Below are 16,538 nucleotides of genomic sequence, written 5' to 3'. Positions count from 1 at the left end.
CGTTGGAATAGAAGGAAATGAGATTGCAGATAAACTTGCTAAAAATGCACTAAACAAAAATTGTTAATGAAATTTTAGAAATTTGTTTTGGTAGATCAGAAGCAAAATCGCTAACTCGTCAGGGAATAATGACATCATGGCAGGAATAATGACAGTAAGGGTACTATAAAATCCAAAAATCAGTCAGAGACAGAAATAATCAAGGTAATGTAAGATGTTATCTTTTCTAGGCTAAGACTAGGACATACAGGACTCAGTGCTACCTTGTATATCATGAACAAGTCAGTGTCAGATAAATGTGAGACTTGTAACTGTAAGGAATCTGTTGAACACGTGCTGATGGGATGCCAGAGGTACAGTGAAGAAAGAGAAAGACTGAAGGGCTTTATTTAAATATTTAAAAGAAACAGGTATGATATCTAGAATATAAAATCTCTATAAACTGTTAATTTTTGTTTGTTTGTTTTTTTGTTTTGTCCCCCGTTTGATAGTTTTGGTTAAAGTCGTGATGTTACACACTCCGATACAGTAGGTGGCGGCATGCACCTTTAACGTTGGTTTGTAGCCCGCCAGTAAAATCGAAGAAGAAGAAGAATCAGCAGTAGAAGAAGAAGAAGAAGAAGAAAAAGAACAACAACAACAACAACACACCGGGTGAGATAACGGTAAACATCTGAACAGGTTTCATAGTAGGCTTAAACTGAAGTTAAACCGAAAAGAAAAGGATCCTGGATTTCTGAACACTCATCGGAATTGACCGAGAGCCGCCATTAAAATCTGTAAATATGAATCCTGATGGTGATTCGTCCGTGGCTGGGAGTGTCTCTGTCGCCGCTTCTGCCTCAAGTTAAGCGGCTGGAAAAATGAGTGCCGCCGGCCTCCCTGGAGCAGGGCTTTCCCAAAGGTCTTGATATGAAATATCTGGTAAGAACGAGCCGGTTATTTAATGTAATGTGTAGGCTACTCGTATAGTAGATGGATGTTCAGTAGATGTCCGGATGTGCATCCTTTAACCCTAAACCGCTATGTTCCACGTGTTTCCCGGCTAATAAAGATGACCTGCTGGCTTTGCCTGCTTTTCCTGAGCCTTCCTCTGTTGGTTTGGTTTGGACATGTGATGAGGCGGGGCGGTCCATTGCCTGCTGTGCAAAGCACTGGGCTCAGGGGCTACATGAAGATCACCCCCGGCAGGAAGGAGCAGGTGAGAGGCAGGGCTGGGGTTACACAAAATACAGCTTCCAGAGGTGTGGGTCCAAGTCACAGATCATTCATTTAGGCTAACGGTGACCCTGAAAATGATTTTGGATCATTCAAACTTACTTATGTACATGTGATTTATTTCGTTTTTTATTTTTAAAACATTTGCAAAGATTTCAAACTAACTTCTTTCACGTTGTCATTATGGAGTATTGTTTGTAGAATTTTGAGGAAAATAATGAATTTAATCCATTTTGGAATAAGGCCGTAACATAACCAAATGTGGAAAAAGTGAAGCGCTGTGAATACTTTCCGGATGCACTGTTTGCTCCCAACTGAAAAGCTGGAATAAGTTAGGCATTTTGTAGTTAGTTGGTTATTAAAACGTAACTGAACATTATTAACATGTGATATCATTCAAATATGGGGATAACCACACATTTTCAGACAGTCTCTTCTGGAAAGCATACAGTGGTGGAATGTAACTAAGTACATTTACTCAAAATACTGTACTTAAGTACAAATTTGAGGTACTTGTACTTTACTTGAATATTTTCATTTTATTCAACTTTAATCCTTGGATTAGCTGGAAAATGCATTGTCACAAAGCTAAAAACGTCTGAGCTCATGAAAAGTTGACTTTTTAGAGTTTTGTGGTTCTCACAGGACAGCAACGCTACAAACATATAATGATAGTAAAACACTGACAGGGAGCATTTTTCTGCATAATGAGTACTTTTACTTTGGATACTTTAAGTACATTTTGCTGATAATACTTACATACTTTCACTTAAGTAAGGTTTTGAATGCAGTTCTGATAGAGCATACTGGCCCCTTAACACAACTAAGGGGCTGTGCAGTGGGCCCACATGGGTTAACAGTAGTTGCCCTTAGAAAACGCTCATAGGGGCCCCAAAGGGCAAAATGGCTATGGGCCCCAATAATGACAAAAAGTAACAGGTCAGGCTTCACATTCAGACATATTAAAAGATATGTAATTCTGGCAATATAACAACTGAGATATAGCAATGCATTTACTGTATATATGTGCACAAACCAAAACCTAAAACAACTTTCTTATCCTGTCCTCTTTCTCAACAGTTCCTGGACAAGCACTGCAGCGAGTGTGCCTTGGTCTCCAGCTCAGGTCAGATGCTGGGAGCTGGCGTTGGAGAAGAGATAGACAAGATCGGATGCGTGATCCGTATGAACAATGCACCTACACGGGGGTATGAGAAAGACGTAGGGAACCGCACCAGTGTTCGGGTTGTGTCTCACACCAGTGTTCCCCTGTTGGTGAAAAACGAGCTCTACTACTTCCAGCAGTCAGCAGACACCACATATGTGTTCTGGGGTCCTGAGAGGAACATGAGGCAAGACGGGAAAGGACGCATCTTCAATACTCTGCTGAAAATAGCAAAGAAGTATCCTAACGTCAGAATCTACGCTGTGACCAAAGAGAAGATTCAGTACTGTGATAGGGTGTTTCAGAATGAAACTGGAAAAAACAGGTAGGCCTATAATAGTGTGAGTATAGCGTCCCAGCTTAATTTCATTAAACCAGCGTAAGAGCTGAACATAAAAGTAAACGAACAGAAGGCAAGACAATAAATTACAAGTCTGTTGGACCTATCTCTGTTACATTAATTGGATATTAGCAACACAAAAATAACTCTCCCTGTTCTGCCGTATTAATTATCCGTTATTTTCCGTTTGTCACAAAGCTTCCTTCAAAATAAGATACTTCCGTCCGTACAGGAAATAACAAAATAAAAGCCATGAAACAAACTACACTCAAACGCAAACTTTATGCATTTTAGTTTTGAACCTTGGGGTCATTTACAATGAGTATACTGTATAGTAATATAAACAGTAATGATGTAATGTGCAGTTAATGGCTGGTCCCAGTTTTAGGCTTTTATTTTGGTCATTTTAAATTTTTTTATTTTTTTTAAAACAGATGTTTGATGTCTCTCACTCAGAATGAAGACAGGGGCGTTTCTCAGTACCGGATTCTTCACAATGATTCTGGCTATAGATATGTGTGACAGCATCCATGTTTATGGAATGATTGATGATAACTATTGCAGGTGAGACCCCATTTTATGATCTATACTCAAGCTCCATCTCTGTGTTTTCTTTTTACATCATTAAGTATCTTAAATAAGCTTTACCTACCTCTTGTGCTTTACTCCTCCTGACAGCCGAGCCAATCACAGTGTTGTTCCCTACCATTACTATGAGAGGAACCGCATCAATGAGTGCAGGATGTACAGGGTCCACGAGCACACACAACGTGGGGGTCATCGCTTCATCACTGAGAAGGCCATCTATGCCAAATGGGCAACACGGCACAGGATGGATTTTAAACACCCCTCTTGGAGCTTCTAAAGAAGGAGATATTAAGATGTTCCTTGACCATACAGTGGTACTCACTTTTCCTGGCTTTTAGTCCTCTTTGCTGAAGATTTTAGTGTTGCGTGAGCAGGAACTTTATCAAGTACATGGCATTGTTACTGGTGGAGTTTTTCAAGTAGAAAAGGGCCCAATTTGATACTAGCTCAAAGTGGATAAAATTATCTGCAACCATAAATATAAAAACTGTTTTGTATCTATGCTTAAGTTTTACCAGCATTTAACTGGTAACAGGTGGTGAAGTATTTACACATTTTAGCCATATATAGCCATATATAAGCATAGATACTGATAAAGAATATTAAGCCACTAAGCTAAACGCTTAAACCAGTTCATACCAAAGCTTAAAATTTTTTATTTCTTTATACCTGTGCCTTGACTTTCGGTCTTATGTTTTATTTTATGCTGCAGTCTGGCCTACTCTTTGAAACAGGACACGAGTTGTTTCGGACTGCAACTAACGATTATTTTCATTAGCAATTTAATCTGGCTAATCTTATTTAGCAAATTAATCGATTCATCGTTTGGTCTACAAATTGTCTGAAAATTGTAAAAAAAAAAAACAAACAAAAAAAAATGTCCATCACAGTTTCCTAGAACTCAAGTTGACGTATTTAAATTACTTGTTTTGTTCAACCATTCGTCCAAAGCTCAAAGTTATTCAATTTACAATCATAGAAGACAAAGAACGCCAGCAACATTTGAGAAGTTGGAACCATAGAATTTTTGCCATTTCTGCATAAAGAATGACTTAAATGATTATCGATTACCAAAAAAGGTTGCTGATTAATTTTCTGTTTCTTGACTAATTGATTAACGGACTAATCGTTTCAGCTCCAGTATTGTTTTTCCTGCTCTCCTCCCTGTAAGTTGGTCAGTTTTGCCTCAGAACATGACACTCATGTTCCTCGTCAATGACATGTCTGCCTCGAAGCAGAGGCAAGTTCACAGCTGACGTAAACCAGCACCTTTGGACAGTTTGCAATTTTCAAAAGCAAAACTGTTTTTTCAGGCAAGTCTTGTTTGTGGCACATTTCATTAGATTTTTTTTTTCTCTCCTCTGTTGTTTTTGTTATGGCCTCTGTATGCTGTGGCTTCGGGCCTCAACTCTACAGCCAGTGGTTCATGGTCATACACCAGACCAACAACAAATGAACATACTGGGTCATTTAGCTTCAGGCTGATTCTTCACAAACTACTTACTGTTCTTTTTATAAAGTTTGATATTGCAGCTTTACACTGATTACTTACCCCGACTGCAACCAATTATAGTCTTTAAATACTTGTAGTAGTACAAGCTTTTCATTTAACCAAAACAGTCTATGTGCACATGTTAATGTGAACAGTGTTCAGATATTTCAGTAGGGAGTTGAGTGCCATTTAACCCAAAGAGTGATCATGCAGTTTGCACTTGTGCTACGTCAGTGGTTAAACATGGGTGATGGAGCACAGTGACATATATCTGTGATGATGTGTATCCCAACCACAGAGCAGACAGTATTAAAATGTAACTGCGGAGAGGTCCACTGTCCACCGCTTCCAGTTTTCAGCCCCACAGACAGCAGCCCGCATGCTGATCAATGGCCAATAAACAGTATTAAACACAGTATCAATTACAATGAGAGTTATCTTTGTGGTTAGTGTTTGGTGCCTGTGTTCGACAGGAGGGGTCTGGAGAGGATTTCCTGGAAGGCTGATGGGACATTTCCAGACTGCAGTTGCTGCAGTTCCACCGCTGTGTGGCACCATAAGCCTGTGACTGAAATCTGCAGAAAGTTGTGGTCAAAGGATAGTATTCTCTGTGTCTTGTTTTAACTTTGAATGTAATAAGCCCGATACCATACACACAAAATTAGTTACTTGTCAAGACATCTGCTTTAAAATTGTTTATCCTCTATATTTTGCTGCCTATTTACAATGAAAAACAGCGCTGCCTTTTCAGTTGCATATTGCTTTTTTTGGGACTAATTCCAAAGTAGTATTATAATAGTAATAGTAGTAGTATTGTAATAGTATTTGCACTACTAAACAAAAACTACTGTGTCAAATTATTTTACTGTACATTTCAGAAATGAATTGTTTGAATTAAAATGTGTTATTAATAACTTTTGGTAACCCTAAGAAGTCTACTTATGTGGTGAACTGGAAACTGAACAAAGTAAAAACTTGAATGTAAACTTGACCACTGGTCACCGCAGATCAGTGTCAACATGAATAAATCTGCTGTTGAATACAGTGTGCTTGTGTGGAGCTTGACTTTGTATGAGACTTTAGACAAATGGTTTGGACAGTCTCAGACTTCTTCTGAGGACAGTGTGGGCGTGTACAAACTGTGCTTGATTAACGCTTTCACACACTCTAGTAGGGACTACACTTAATTTTTATTTTCAAATGAATTATAATGTATATATGTTTTATACATATACCCCCAATTGTTTCAAAAATTCAGGCACGGCTTTCCAGCTGTGGTAGATTTCATGGGGTTTTTACCCCTCAAAACTCCTTCAATATATCAATCCACAAAAGTGTCAATTAATTAACCCCAAATTTGGTGTGAACCCATGAATTTTCCCCATGACTGAAGAATTAAGGCCCTTTCAAGGTACAAATTAAGTGGTTCCTGTAATGTGTTATTTTGTACATTTTGGGTATTTTTACCCCCTAAAATCCCCAAATGCACCCAGAACATCCATGAGAAAACGACGTAATTTTATAATCCAATAACTGACCCCAAATCTGGGCTAAACCTATCAAATACTGAATAAGAACAATCTAAAATATCAAAAATTAAATAAATTCAGACCCCCAATGTAAACCAAAATCTCAACCTTAATAACAACTTAAAATGGTCAAATATTTCAAATTAATGTGTAAATTTAGGCGGGGCATGTAACCCTTAAAATAAAACAATTAGTTAATTAAGAGCCCTGAATTTAAGTTTTTTTTTTAAAGGGTTTCCTTTTCACCTTGGATCTCTGGCTCCCACGCCAAACACCTTGATTTAGCTTGACGTTCTGCATGTTTTATGGGGTTTAAGCATTAACTTTATTAAATCCGACTTCCCACAACACATCCCTGTGCTGCAGTGAGAGACGTGAAGATGACGTCAGCAAGTGGCGCAGGAAAGTGAGGGACGAGAGGGATTAGGGGGACATCGAGGAGCGCGAAAGCCATGAAACGGTAAACCGGATTAACACTGGTGTTAATTAAGATACTCTGACATGTCATGTCAGTTAATATTTTAAGCAGATCAGCGAGATATTGTTTTTTTTTGTTTTGTTTTTTTAATTCTCAGTAAATGAGAAAAAAGGATGAGTCAAATATGGACGACGAAGGGCTGCGTACTGCGTAGGATGGTCTTTTTAAAATCAAAATAATAACATGTTATTCCTACGTGTGTCTATGGCGTTAGGTAAATATAAGATATCATATAGCTAGCTAGGCTATGACACTGTAATTTGCATATTTCATCTATTGAGATTATAAATAACTGTAAATACATGTCCCTTCAGACGTGTAAATATCTACCAAAGGGTAATTATAATGTTTGGTATCATCAGGAAAGGCGTGCCATAAAATTGTCAAAAATTTTAATCTACAGTATATTTGTCTCCTGTCAGGTATGATGACAGTTGGCCACAGCCAGTGTGTTGGTACACAGCCTGATCAGAAAGCATGGGGCTCAAGTTCAGTGGCAAGGTAAGACAGGGTGTGGCACCCAGACTTCTTGCCCTTCATCATTATCATCATCAGTATTATTAGTGCAAGAGTATTACATCCCTGCAGGTATTATTGTTGTCATTAGTGATTACAAGTGTTGGAGGAAGTATTCAGATCCTTTACAGTAAAAGTAATAATACCGCACTGTAAAAATACTAGCCCTGCATTGAAAGTGTATAGAAATAGCATCAGGAAGATGTACTTTCAGTATCAAAAGTACCCACAGTCCAAAGACATCAAGGTTAAATAAAGTAGTGGAGTAAAAAGTACAATAATTCTCTCTGAAATGTAGTGGAGTAATAGTATAAAGTGGCAAAAAATGTAAATACTCAAAGTAGTACCTTTAAGTACCTTAAATCTGTACTTAAGTAAATGTGTTTAGTTACATTTCACCACTGTTGTTTACACTGCAGGGACAACAGAGCCACAGGATGGTGATTTTGGCGGCCATCTTCGTCCTTATGACACTTCTCATCCTGTATGGTTCCAACAATGTCATTGATGAAGTCTATGCTCCCTTCCATGTGGCTACAAATCATGCGCTCAGGACCACAGATCTGAAGAAGTGGGCTGGGAAAGACGGTTATGTACCCGTTTATGGGAACAAGGTACTTTATAGGTTGTACACAAACACTGAAATGCTACAACTGGAACTTGAGTAAACTTTGATGATGTAGAAATCCACATATGTTTAGATTACCGTATGTCATTGTGAGCGAGACAGTCTTTTTCTGTCTCTCCAGGACTGATTTTCATATTAGTCTGCATGTGCTGTGACATGTTACCACACTGTTGCAGTGAAGAATGCAGAAGTGACATGTTTATTTCTGCATTTGGCAAACTGTGAACTCAACTTGAACAGTACTCTGTTGTAACAGAGTAACAGGTTGTCAATAAACTGCACACAAAAGATACCAAAGTTATTACAATTGATCCGGAGGGGAGACATGAATGTTTGTACCAAATTACATTTCAATCCAGCCAATAATTGACGAGACATGTCACTAAGAACCAAAAAATGTCAACCTCATTGTCATTTTTATTTAATATATTCACTTAAAAAGTTTCATGTCATCTTTTCTTTTCAGAATATGACTCTACACTGTCATAACTGTGCGCTTGTGACGAGCTCCAGCCATGTCCTGGGTAGTGGAGCAGGAGAAGAGATCGACCGTACGGAGTGTGTGATTCGTATGAATGACGCCCCCACGTTGGGGTACGAGACTGATGTGGGGAACCAGACCTCTCTGCGGGTCGTAGCCCACTCCAGTGTGTTCAGGGTGGTCCGGAGGCCTAATGAGTTCCTACAACGGCCAGACAGCAACCCTGTGATCATCTTCTGGGGACCCCCGAACAAGATTGGCAAGGAGGCCAAAGGAACTTTGTACAGATTGATCCAGAGAGTCAGCATGACCTACAGCAACTTGTCTTGTTTCAGTATCACAGCGAACAAGATGCGCAGATTTGACAATCTTTTTCACAGGGAGACGGGACGAGATAGGTGAGTATTTAGGGAGCTAGTGTAATGTGAATCACATTTTATTATTTATCAGCCCCATATTGGGTAAATGTCACTTTCACAAACTCTGTTTTCCATTTTTGTTTTTTCTGCTCAGACAAAAATCTCACTCATGGTTGAGCACAGGCTGGTTCACCATGGTCATAGCCATCGAGATATGTGATAATATCAAAGTATATGGGATGGTTCCACCCAACCACTGTGGGTGAGTATAATGATGGGACTGATCAACTTAAGCAGACTCTTTAAGACACTATCAACCCATTAGTTGCCACATTATTACAAATCACAGATAAACTGGTTGTTAAACTAATTAATAATATAAAATCCATATTTTTCTAGAAAAAAACCTGGATCCAAGAAGATGCCCTACCACTACTACAAGCCCAGGGGGCCTGAAGAATGTTTAACATACATACAAAATGAGGGCAGCCGAAGAGGGAACCACCATCGCTTTATTACAGAGAAACACGTGTTTGCACGCTGGGCAAAGCAGTACAACATCACTTTCACTCATCCCAAATGGTGAAAAGACTTTGATGAAAACCACAAAGAGATCTCTCCGCACTCACAGAGGCCTGACTGAGTGCTATGAGCTGTATTTCATTGTAACTCCCCTGAATGAGCCTTTCAAATAGCTACATGATGAATGACAGCTACTTTCAAGGCTCGCCATAAGGATGAAAAAGCTTTTGGAAAAAAAACTATTATTGGACCAAATGCCTGAAGGGATGTCTGGGAATGTTTTCTGTCACAGAAGAGTGCAGAAGGTTTCTGAAATACTGTGTATTCTACATCGACATGTGGCAGCCATCTGACAAGTGGTTTTGTAAATAGAAAAGAAAATGAATTTAAATATGAATTTTTACATGTTTATAATATTTTGTTATTACGTATTGAACATGTATTTGTTTTCCATGTTGAGGAGGGATTATATGAACAAGCATTCTCAATGGATATGACTAAGTGGCCTACAAAATACTATATTCTATCAGCTCTCCATTATACAGTACATTACTCTACAGTAATTGCAGTCATATTCAGAAGACCACTAATTAAATCTGCAATGTACATTGGAGACCCACAATGCAGTATGTGAGCAATGTAGCTGGGTAACATTTGAAATTTTACAAAAGCAGTTCCTGAACTGATACCAAAACCATACTTTTTCCAATATCTTAGCTTGAATAATATAAACATTTTTACATACACTTTCATTTATAAATTAGCCAAAAGCATCAGTGTTTAATGTTTTAACACAAAGCATTGGTACAAAAAGCAAAATTGTGATTTTAGTTTGGAAATATCTGGTTTATAAAGTAAACTCAGCAAAGAATCTGACCAAGGATTCAGTGCCAGTTTACTTGGTGCTACAGATACATTATGATCTGCATTCAAAAACGTTTTGTCAGTAGCAAATGGTTACAAATATCACTATGAGGATGAAGCACATAGATACCTTTAGTTTGAGAGATTTCATCTGTTGATTCAACAGTAACAAACAAATTACACCACTGTTTGTGCATCAATTGTTCTTGTTTGTAATAATTGGACACATTCAGATTGCAGAAATTATATGGCACCAAATTTATTCTAGAGATACACATTGTCACATAACACAGAAGTTATTTCAAGTTAAGTCTGTTCATCTCAAACAAGTTGATTTACCCTAAATTTGAAGATATTAGTACTTCATTGTAACATTTTTGCTGCACTAGATGTTGATTTGAATGTTTTCATGAATATTTTACTATGAACATAAAACTGTTGCCCCATGAACTTAAACCTTTGTTCCTCAGTGGCATTGAAGCGCATGCAGGTTAAATTCAAATAGTCCACAGAATGCATCATGGCCATATTATGTATCAATATGTTGCTATAAGGACTGCACAATTAAAATAAAAACAAAAATTTAAGTTGTAGAATGTGAAGCAGAAAAGGGTGCAATTTCTGAAAATGTGTTGCCTTTTGCAAATCTATTCATCTTGAGGAGAGGCCCTTATCAATACACGCAATGTGCTTGATCAGTTGTGATCAGAAGCCTGTATTGTTTACTTCCTTGAAACTATTGGTCAGTAATGAATAGGAAGAAAACACATGAACCACATCGACTGTTGTGCTACTTTACCAAGATTAAATTGCCTGCTAAATGTATTGAGATAGGTGGCAGCTGAAACTCAAATTTTATGGATATGAGGCAAACACACACTCACTGATATAATTGAGTGGACAACATTTTTGAAACTGAGGGTAGACTAAGTATTAGAAACACCTGTGAATAAAACTTAATACAATAAACAGCATCACAAACTACAGGGTCCAAACTGACCAAAAAGTTGATTCAACACAAAGTGAACATAATAACCTTCATTAAGGTAGGATTTATTGCAGGATTGTTGCATCAGACTGCATTAATTTTTTGATAGGTGTATTAACTAATTTGGAAACTGAGTGTATATCATGCCCATCCACAAGGTAACCCAGAAGAATACTGCAGGCCTCATACAGGCCTGGCATTAAAATTAAATCTGTGCTTTGCTTTCTTTTCTGGATGAGGGAAAGTGAAATGCTAATCTAAGGGGTATGCATGCAGAATGCATGGCGAGTGGAAAGTAATCCGCAGCACAATCAGAGCTGTAAAGGCCTGTAATCTTGTACTACAAAATCTTCAATTTCTCACGTTACTAAAAGCAGATGGGCCGCTTTCTCTTAATGCAGGCATGTGTTTGACCTACTCGCTCAGAAACCTGAAGCTGACTGTGGTGTTTATTGATGAAAATTTAACTCTGAAGTTCAGTGCCATTTGTTTGTCCATGTTGTGCTGGTCTCAACAGTGTTTTTCATGAAATCTATGTACTGTGTTTAAAACAAACTAATTATATGCGTTGAAAAATACAATACAAGTCAGTTCAAGCCTGTGGATAGTATTTGTATTTAAATATGTACAACTTGTTGATCCATTTAGAAACAAAGACATACATAATTAAGACAAAAGAACAACACAAAGAGACATTTGATTGGCATCCATGCTGACTGCACTCAATGCATTGATGTGTGTGATGTGATGTTTGAGGTAATAGCTGTTTTAACAGTAAGCTATGCTAAAAAGGTCCAATTATGGTGAACACCAGTTAGATGATAAAATGTCTACCAGCAAGTCTTTGTTTACTTTCCTCCATCACTAACTCTTTACTAAACCATTGGAAACATCTGTAAAGGCAGCTGTGATCTTCTGTCTCAGCCCTGCCATGGAAACTAAGATGGCCTCCTGTTGAAAAGCAAATAGGAAAAACTAAATTACTGCAATTACAGACAGGTTCAATCCAAATTGCTTAAGACATATAAGGCATTTGCTTATACAAAGAATGTAAATTTATCGTCACACAATGCTTGGTGGTTCAACAAAGTTGTCATACAACATGGCCTCACCTCTGTGCGAATGGTCCTGCTGCCCTGACCAGGGCATGTGTTGAGGTAAAAGTCAAATAAAACACTGGGGTCAGTCACATCCAGGTTTTGGTCAGTATCTACACTGGCCTCCAATCCCTGAAGACCTCCAAAAACTACCAAAAGATGCCTAAAAAGTGGAAGAGTATAAATTAATAAACAACATGATAAAATACCATTTATGATATAACAAGTTTATTGCCATGCTAACATGCTCACAATGACAATGCTAACATGCAGATGTTTAGCAGGTATAATGTTTACTATGTTCACCATCTTAGTTTAGCGTGCTAGCATGCTAACATTTGCTAATTAGCACTAAACACAAACTACAGCTGAGGTTGATGGGAACGCCAGTAGTTTTGCAGGTATTTGGTCATTTGACAAATTAAAAACTTTGACCTGATGATGGCGCAAGATGAAAAGTTACAGGAACACCAAAGTTACTACAATTCATCCTGAGGGGAGACCTGAATGTTTGTACAAAATTTCATGGCAATCCATCCAATAGTTGTGGAGATATTTCAGTCCAGCATGGCTAATAAAAAAAGTTCTCAGACTTCCCCTCCCATCCTATTGGCTCCGATTGAACCTACTTGAATGGTGACAGTGTCGTTTGGTCCAAGTTGCTGCCTCTCTCTGATGTGCCAATAGTCAGATCGTATCCTCCTTCATATGGACTTTCTGTGAAAACTGCACCTGCATTAACAAACCGACAGCAATAAGGATAAAGCAGTCACAGCAGGGCCAAGACTGGATTATTACACAACTTAGTAGGTTGTGTGGATGAAAAATAAAGTGGTATTCGGCTCTTAATCCTCCAAGATGTCGCAAATTCATTTTGAGCATGTGTTTGATTAATAGGAGTGTATTTTGAGCATAGGAAACCTACTGAGGCAAGACGCCAGGCGGACACTGTAACCCCAGTAGAGACCTCCTTCAGTCCTGGGCACGTGAGGAGCCACCACCACACCTTTACATATTTTGCTCTCTGAGGATGATGGACAGGTAGATGGACACACACACTGAACTGATGTGCAGAATCTTTTCTCAGAGAAAATATTTAGAAAACATTAAAAAAAAAAAAAAGCGACAAAATTACCTTGATTCTGTGTCTTATTGAGCTGTACTGTGACTCGAAGTCCAGACTGCAGCTGTTTATCAATGCGAACATCCTGTGGGAGCAGATGGACATAGTTCAGTCTATTAGAGCTGAAATTAATAATCGATTGACAGAATAATAATAATCAGCAACAATTTTCATAATTATTACTTGTTTGGGTCATTTGTTTAAGCACAAATGGTAAAAAAAAAATTCACTGGTTCCAGCCTCTTCATTTTGAATAATTTCTGGTTTTCTTTGTCTTCCATGGTAATAAATTAAATCAAGTGGGGTTTTGGACTGTTGGACAAAACAAAACATCACCTTGAGCTCTGGGAAATTTTCACTATTTTCTGACATTTTACAATCAATTAATCTACCTGGTAGATTAATCAGAATGAAAATAATTGTTAGATGCAGACCTATAGTCCGTATTCTGTTGTAAATGCCAACAATTTCTTTGATCATAGTGTCCACATCAGATGATGATAGAAACCCTTAGGAAGACATGCTCACCTTTCTCATTCCACAGTTGACTAATGAGCCTTTTCCTTGTTTGGTCGGCCTGTCGAGGACTATTCCTTCCCGGTATTCTGATTCATCATCTATCCTCATGTGGTGAGGACTGTCTAAAGGGTTAAGCAAACCTGGTAGGAAAAACACCGATAACTTGTGAAAAGCTTCTCTTCTTTTGCTTACATTTAAGGGCCTGTTTATATACTGGCATACCAATGTAATCTCTATCTAGATATAGCATTCTGATAAAATCGCATTCTCTGTATTTACATATTGAGTTGGAAGAGGAAACGTAAATAACAGGTTGCTTTTGTCACTGTAATGTTTGAAAACGAAATGAGTTATGTTGTTTTTATCCTGGGGATATTACTTTCTGCCAAATACAACCCCAGGAAATTATTTCAACAGCAGTGAAGATGGCTGAATTTATATATATTTTGGCAGAAAAGGTAGTAAAATATAGATCAAGTTTTATTTCACAGTAAATAAAGTTTCTGTAAAAAGAGGTTTTCAAACCGTGAGGAGACTTGCTGCCTCTCTCTGATGTGCCTCCAGAACTGGAGGCCCAAGAATGATCACGTTTTTAAGTTTCCTAAGTATCAAAGTAATCCAGTGATAGTTGTCTGTACATCCATGGGTACACTGCAAACAGGAACTGCTAATAGGTAATTCAGCATACTTTTAATGATGCCAATTTGCCAAATTTGGGGAGGGTGCAGTTGTCTCATTTTTTTCCTGAGGAGGGGGGGCCCCCACAGTGTCAGACTTTGAAACCCCTGCTGTAAATGAATAGAAGAAAAGGAAATTTGGTCTATTACCTGCATACTGTAAATCTTGATGCTTTGGGAAAAACCACTTGCGCAGATACCTGGTGGAGAAGAAAAGGTGTAATCACAATCTGATAAAATGGGCTGATACTGGTGATCAGATTATAATGCGTTTCCTACTAACTGTGGACATTCCAGGTACTGAAGTATTCTGGCAAGCTGAATACAAGCATGTCCTTTCTTCCCAACACCTTTAAATTCTCCTTCAACGCTCCTGTGGGACAAAGGGAAAAAAGCTAAATCTTTTGTATTTCTGGTGGTTTAGGGAGTTTTACCAATTAAATGTACCTCTTCAGTTAACTTACTTGACATCTTCACCTTGTTCATCAAACACAACAATCTCATCAACACAGAACACGACACAGGCTCGGGCGATTTGTCCGGCCAGGTATGTACGAAGTTCAGTGGACTGAGCGTTATCCAGGACCGAACCTGGCAGGGCCACACTCACTGTGTAAGCCCGACCTAAGAGATACATGTATAGATCACGCATTACGCCACTCCATTCACAGGTATATGGGCTAACAGCAAACCATGAAATGATAAAAAAGTCACCTTTTTTGTTTTGGCTTTGTTCAAGTTTCTCTCTCTCTGTGGCCTCTTGCTGTTTCTGCTTTTCCAACTGTTTGATCAGCTTTGCCTCTTTCCTTTGCTTCTGAGCCTGCTTTACTGTTTTTGAGGAAGAATCAATGACAAAATTACATATACTATATGAAGACTGGAGATACCCGAATTGATGGTCTAAGGCAGTGGTCCTTAACCCTTTTGGCTTGTGACCCCTTAAAAATGAGGCAATATCTACTTTTGACCGTGTCTGAGTTTATTAGCAGTTGAACCAAAGCATGATTTTTACTCCTCAGATCTGATTTCATCTGAATGATTTAGAGCTAAAACGATTAGTCAATTGCAGAAAATTAATCAGCAACTATTTTGATAATCGATAAGTCATTTTTCAAGAAGAAATTACCTAACATTACATAGTTCAAGCTTCTCGGTTGTGAGGATTTGCTGATTTTTTTTGTCTTATATGACAGTAAACTGAGTATCTTTGGGTTTTGGACAGCTGTGCGTACAAGACAAGCGATGACAAGACGTCACCTTGAGCTTTAGGAAATTATGACTGGATATGCAATATAAATAAACCTTACTATTTAAAACCAAAGTCCAACTTTGACACTTGAGTCTCCAGGAGCGCAGTGCTGGAGCTAAGGCGATAAATGTTACATGAAACTTCCCTCTTAGAAGTCGATTTACAAATGACCATAAATTCTACATTAATGTTGTGGCCAAATGCACGCTAAAACATCATATGAAATACTGAGATATTACAATACTGTAACGTTAAAAACAAAATCAACACATTCATTCTCGGACAAAGACACTTTAAAGCACTTTAACTTAGCGTTATAGCGAATAGCAGAGCGCACTCTACTGTGTGTATCAAACCAAACTCATAGGCACGCAGCTGAAAGCTGTTAGCTTAATGTAGCTAGCTGTTTACTCACTTTCTGCTTTCCTTTTCTTCCAGTCCACCCTCTCCTCGGGCTGTAAAAAAAATAATAATCAAGAAACACATTACAGGTCATGTAGAAAAAAGTACAATGTCATTTTTATGAGAAATAATAGTGTAACAATACCTCAGAGGGCACAATTTTGGGTCTTTTCGCTGCAACGCCGGTAGACATTTTTACACGCACCAACACGTGAAGTTTATTTACTTCCGGGTTGCCATCTGCGTTTCAAAATAAATGTCTGTTACGCATTTCTTCTTTTCTTTTCTTCTTCTTGCTGGATC

At 38.2% G+C, this 16,538-nt stretch overlaps 3 protein-coding genes across 7 annotated transcripts; 2 read left to right on the top strand and 1 right to left on the bottom strand.

Moving 5' to 3' along the window:
- Nucleotides 1-483: 483 nt before the first annotated feature.
- On the top strand, nucleotides 484-5,848 carry st6galnac4 (ST6 (alpha-N-acetyl-neuraminyl-2,3-beta-galactosyl-1,3)-N-acetylgalactosaminide alpha-2,6-sialyltransferase 4). 4 transcript variants are annotated; one of them, XM_044175492.1, is made up of 6 exons: nucleotides 497-924; nucleotides 1,055-1,201; nucleotides 2,299-2,708; nucleotides 3,180-3,287; nucleotides 3,402-3,625; nucleotides 5,277-5,848. In XM_044175492.1, the coding sequence occupies exons 1-5, from the start codon at nucleotides 913-915 to the stop codon at nucleotides 3,586-3,588; spliced, it is 864 nt and encodes a 287-aa protein (XP_044031427.1). In that variant the 5' UTR covers nucleotides 497-912; the 3' UTR covers nucleotides 3,589-3,625; nucleotides 5,277-5,848. The 4 variants fall into 4 exon arrangements, with proteins under 4 accessions (XP_044031429.1, XP_044031428.1, XP_044031427.1 ...); XM_044175493.1 differs by lacking the exon at nucleotides 5,277-5,848 and having other exon boundaries at nucleotides 489-924; nucleotides 3,398-3,584; XM_044175491.1 differs by having other exon boundaries at nucleotides 500-924; nucleotides 3,402-5,848.
- Nucleotides 5,849-6,679: 831 nt separating this feature from the next.
- Nucleotides 6,680-10,790, top strand: st6galnac6 (ST6 (alpha-N-acetyl-neuraminyl-2,3-beta-galactosyl-1,3)-N-acetylgalactosaminide alpha-2,6-sialyltransferase 6). 2 transcript variants are annotated; one of them, XM_044175489.1, is made up of 6 exons: nucleotides 6,680-6,792; nucleotides 7,233-7,311; nucleotides 7,746-7,940; nucleotides 8,421-8,833; nucleotides 8,949-9,056; nucleotides 9,194-10,790. In XM_044175489.1, the coding sequence occupies exons 2-6, from the start codon at nucleotides 7,288-7,290 to the stop codon at nucleotides 9,378-9,380; spliced, it is 927 nt and encodes a 308-aa protein (XP_044031424.1). In that variant the 5' UTR covers nucleotides 6,680-6,792; nucleotides 7,233-7,287; the 3' UTR covers nucleotides 9,381-10,790. The 2 variants fall into 2 exon arrangements, with proteins under 2 accessions (XP_044031424.1, XP_044031425.1); XM_044175490.1 differs by having other exon boundaries at nucleotides 6,730-7,024.
- Nucleotides 10,791-11,759: 969 nt separating this feature from the next.
- On the bottom strand, nucleotides 11,760-16,497 carry spout1 (SPOUT domain containing methyltransferase 1). Its single transcript, XM_044175488.1, has 12 exons — nucleotides 16,381-16,497; nucleotides 16,249-16,288; nucleotides 15,299-15,412; nucleotides 15,049-15,208; nucleotides 14,868-14,957; nucleotides 14,735-14,784; nucleotides 13,917-14,047; nucleotides 13,401-13,473; nucleotides 13,191-13,289; nucleotides 12,895-12,997; nucleotides 12,281-12,428; nucleotides 11,760-12,119 (listed from the first exon to the last, which is right to left on the bottom strand). The coding sequence occupies exons 1-12, from the start codon at nucleotides 16,426-16,428 to the stop codon at nucleotides 12,033-12,035; spliced, it is 1,143 nt and encodes a 380-aa protein (XP_044031423.1). The 5' UTR covers nucleotides 16,429-16,497; the 3' UTR covers nucleotides 11,760-12,032.
- Nucleotides 16,498-16,538: the final 41 nt, after the last annotated feature.

This window comes from Siniperca chuatsi, linkage group LG18 (genome assembly GCF_020085105.1).
Source record: "Siniperca chuatsi isolate FFG_IHB_CAS linkage group LG18, ASM2008510v1, whole genome shotgun sequence".
NCBI lineage: Eukaryota > Metazoa > Chordata > Actinopteri > Centrarchiformes > Sinipercidae > Siniperca > Siniperca chuatsi.
This window is presented reverse-complemented; position numbering and strand designations above follow the sequence as displayed.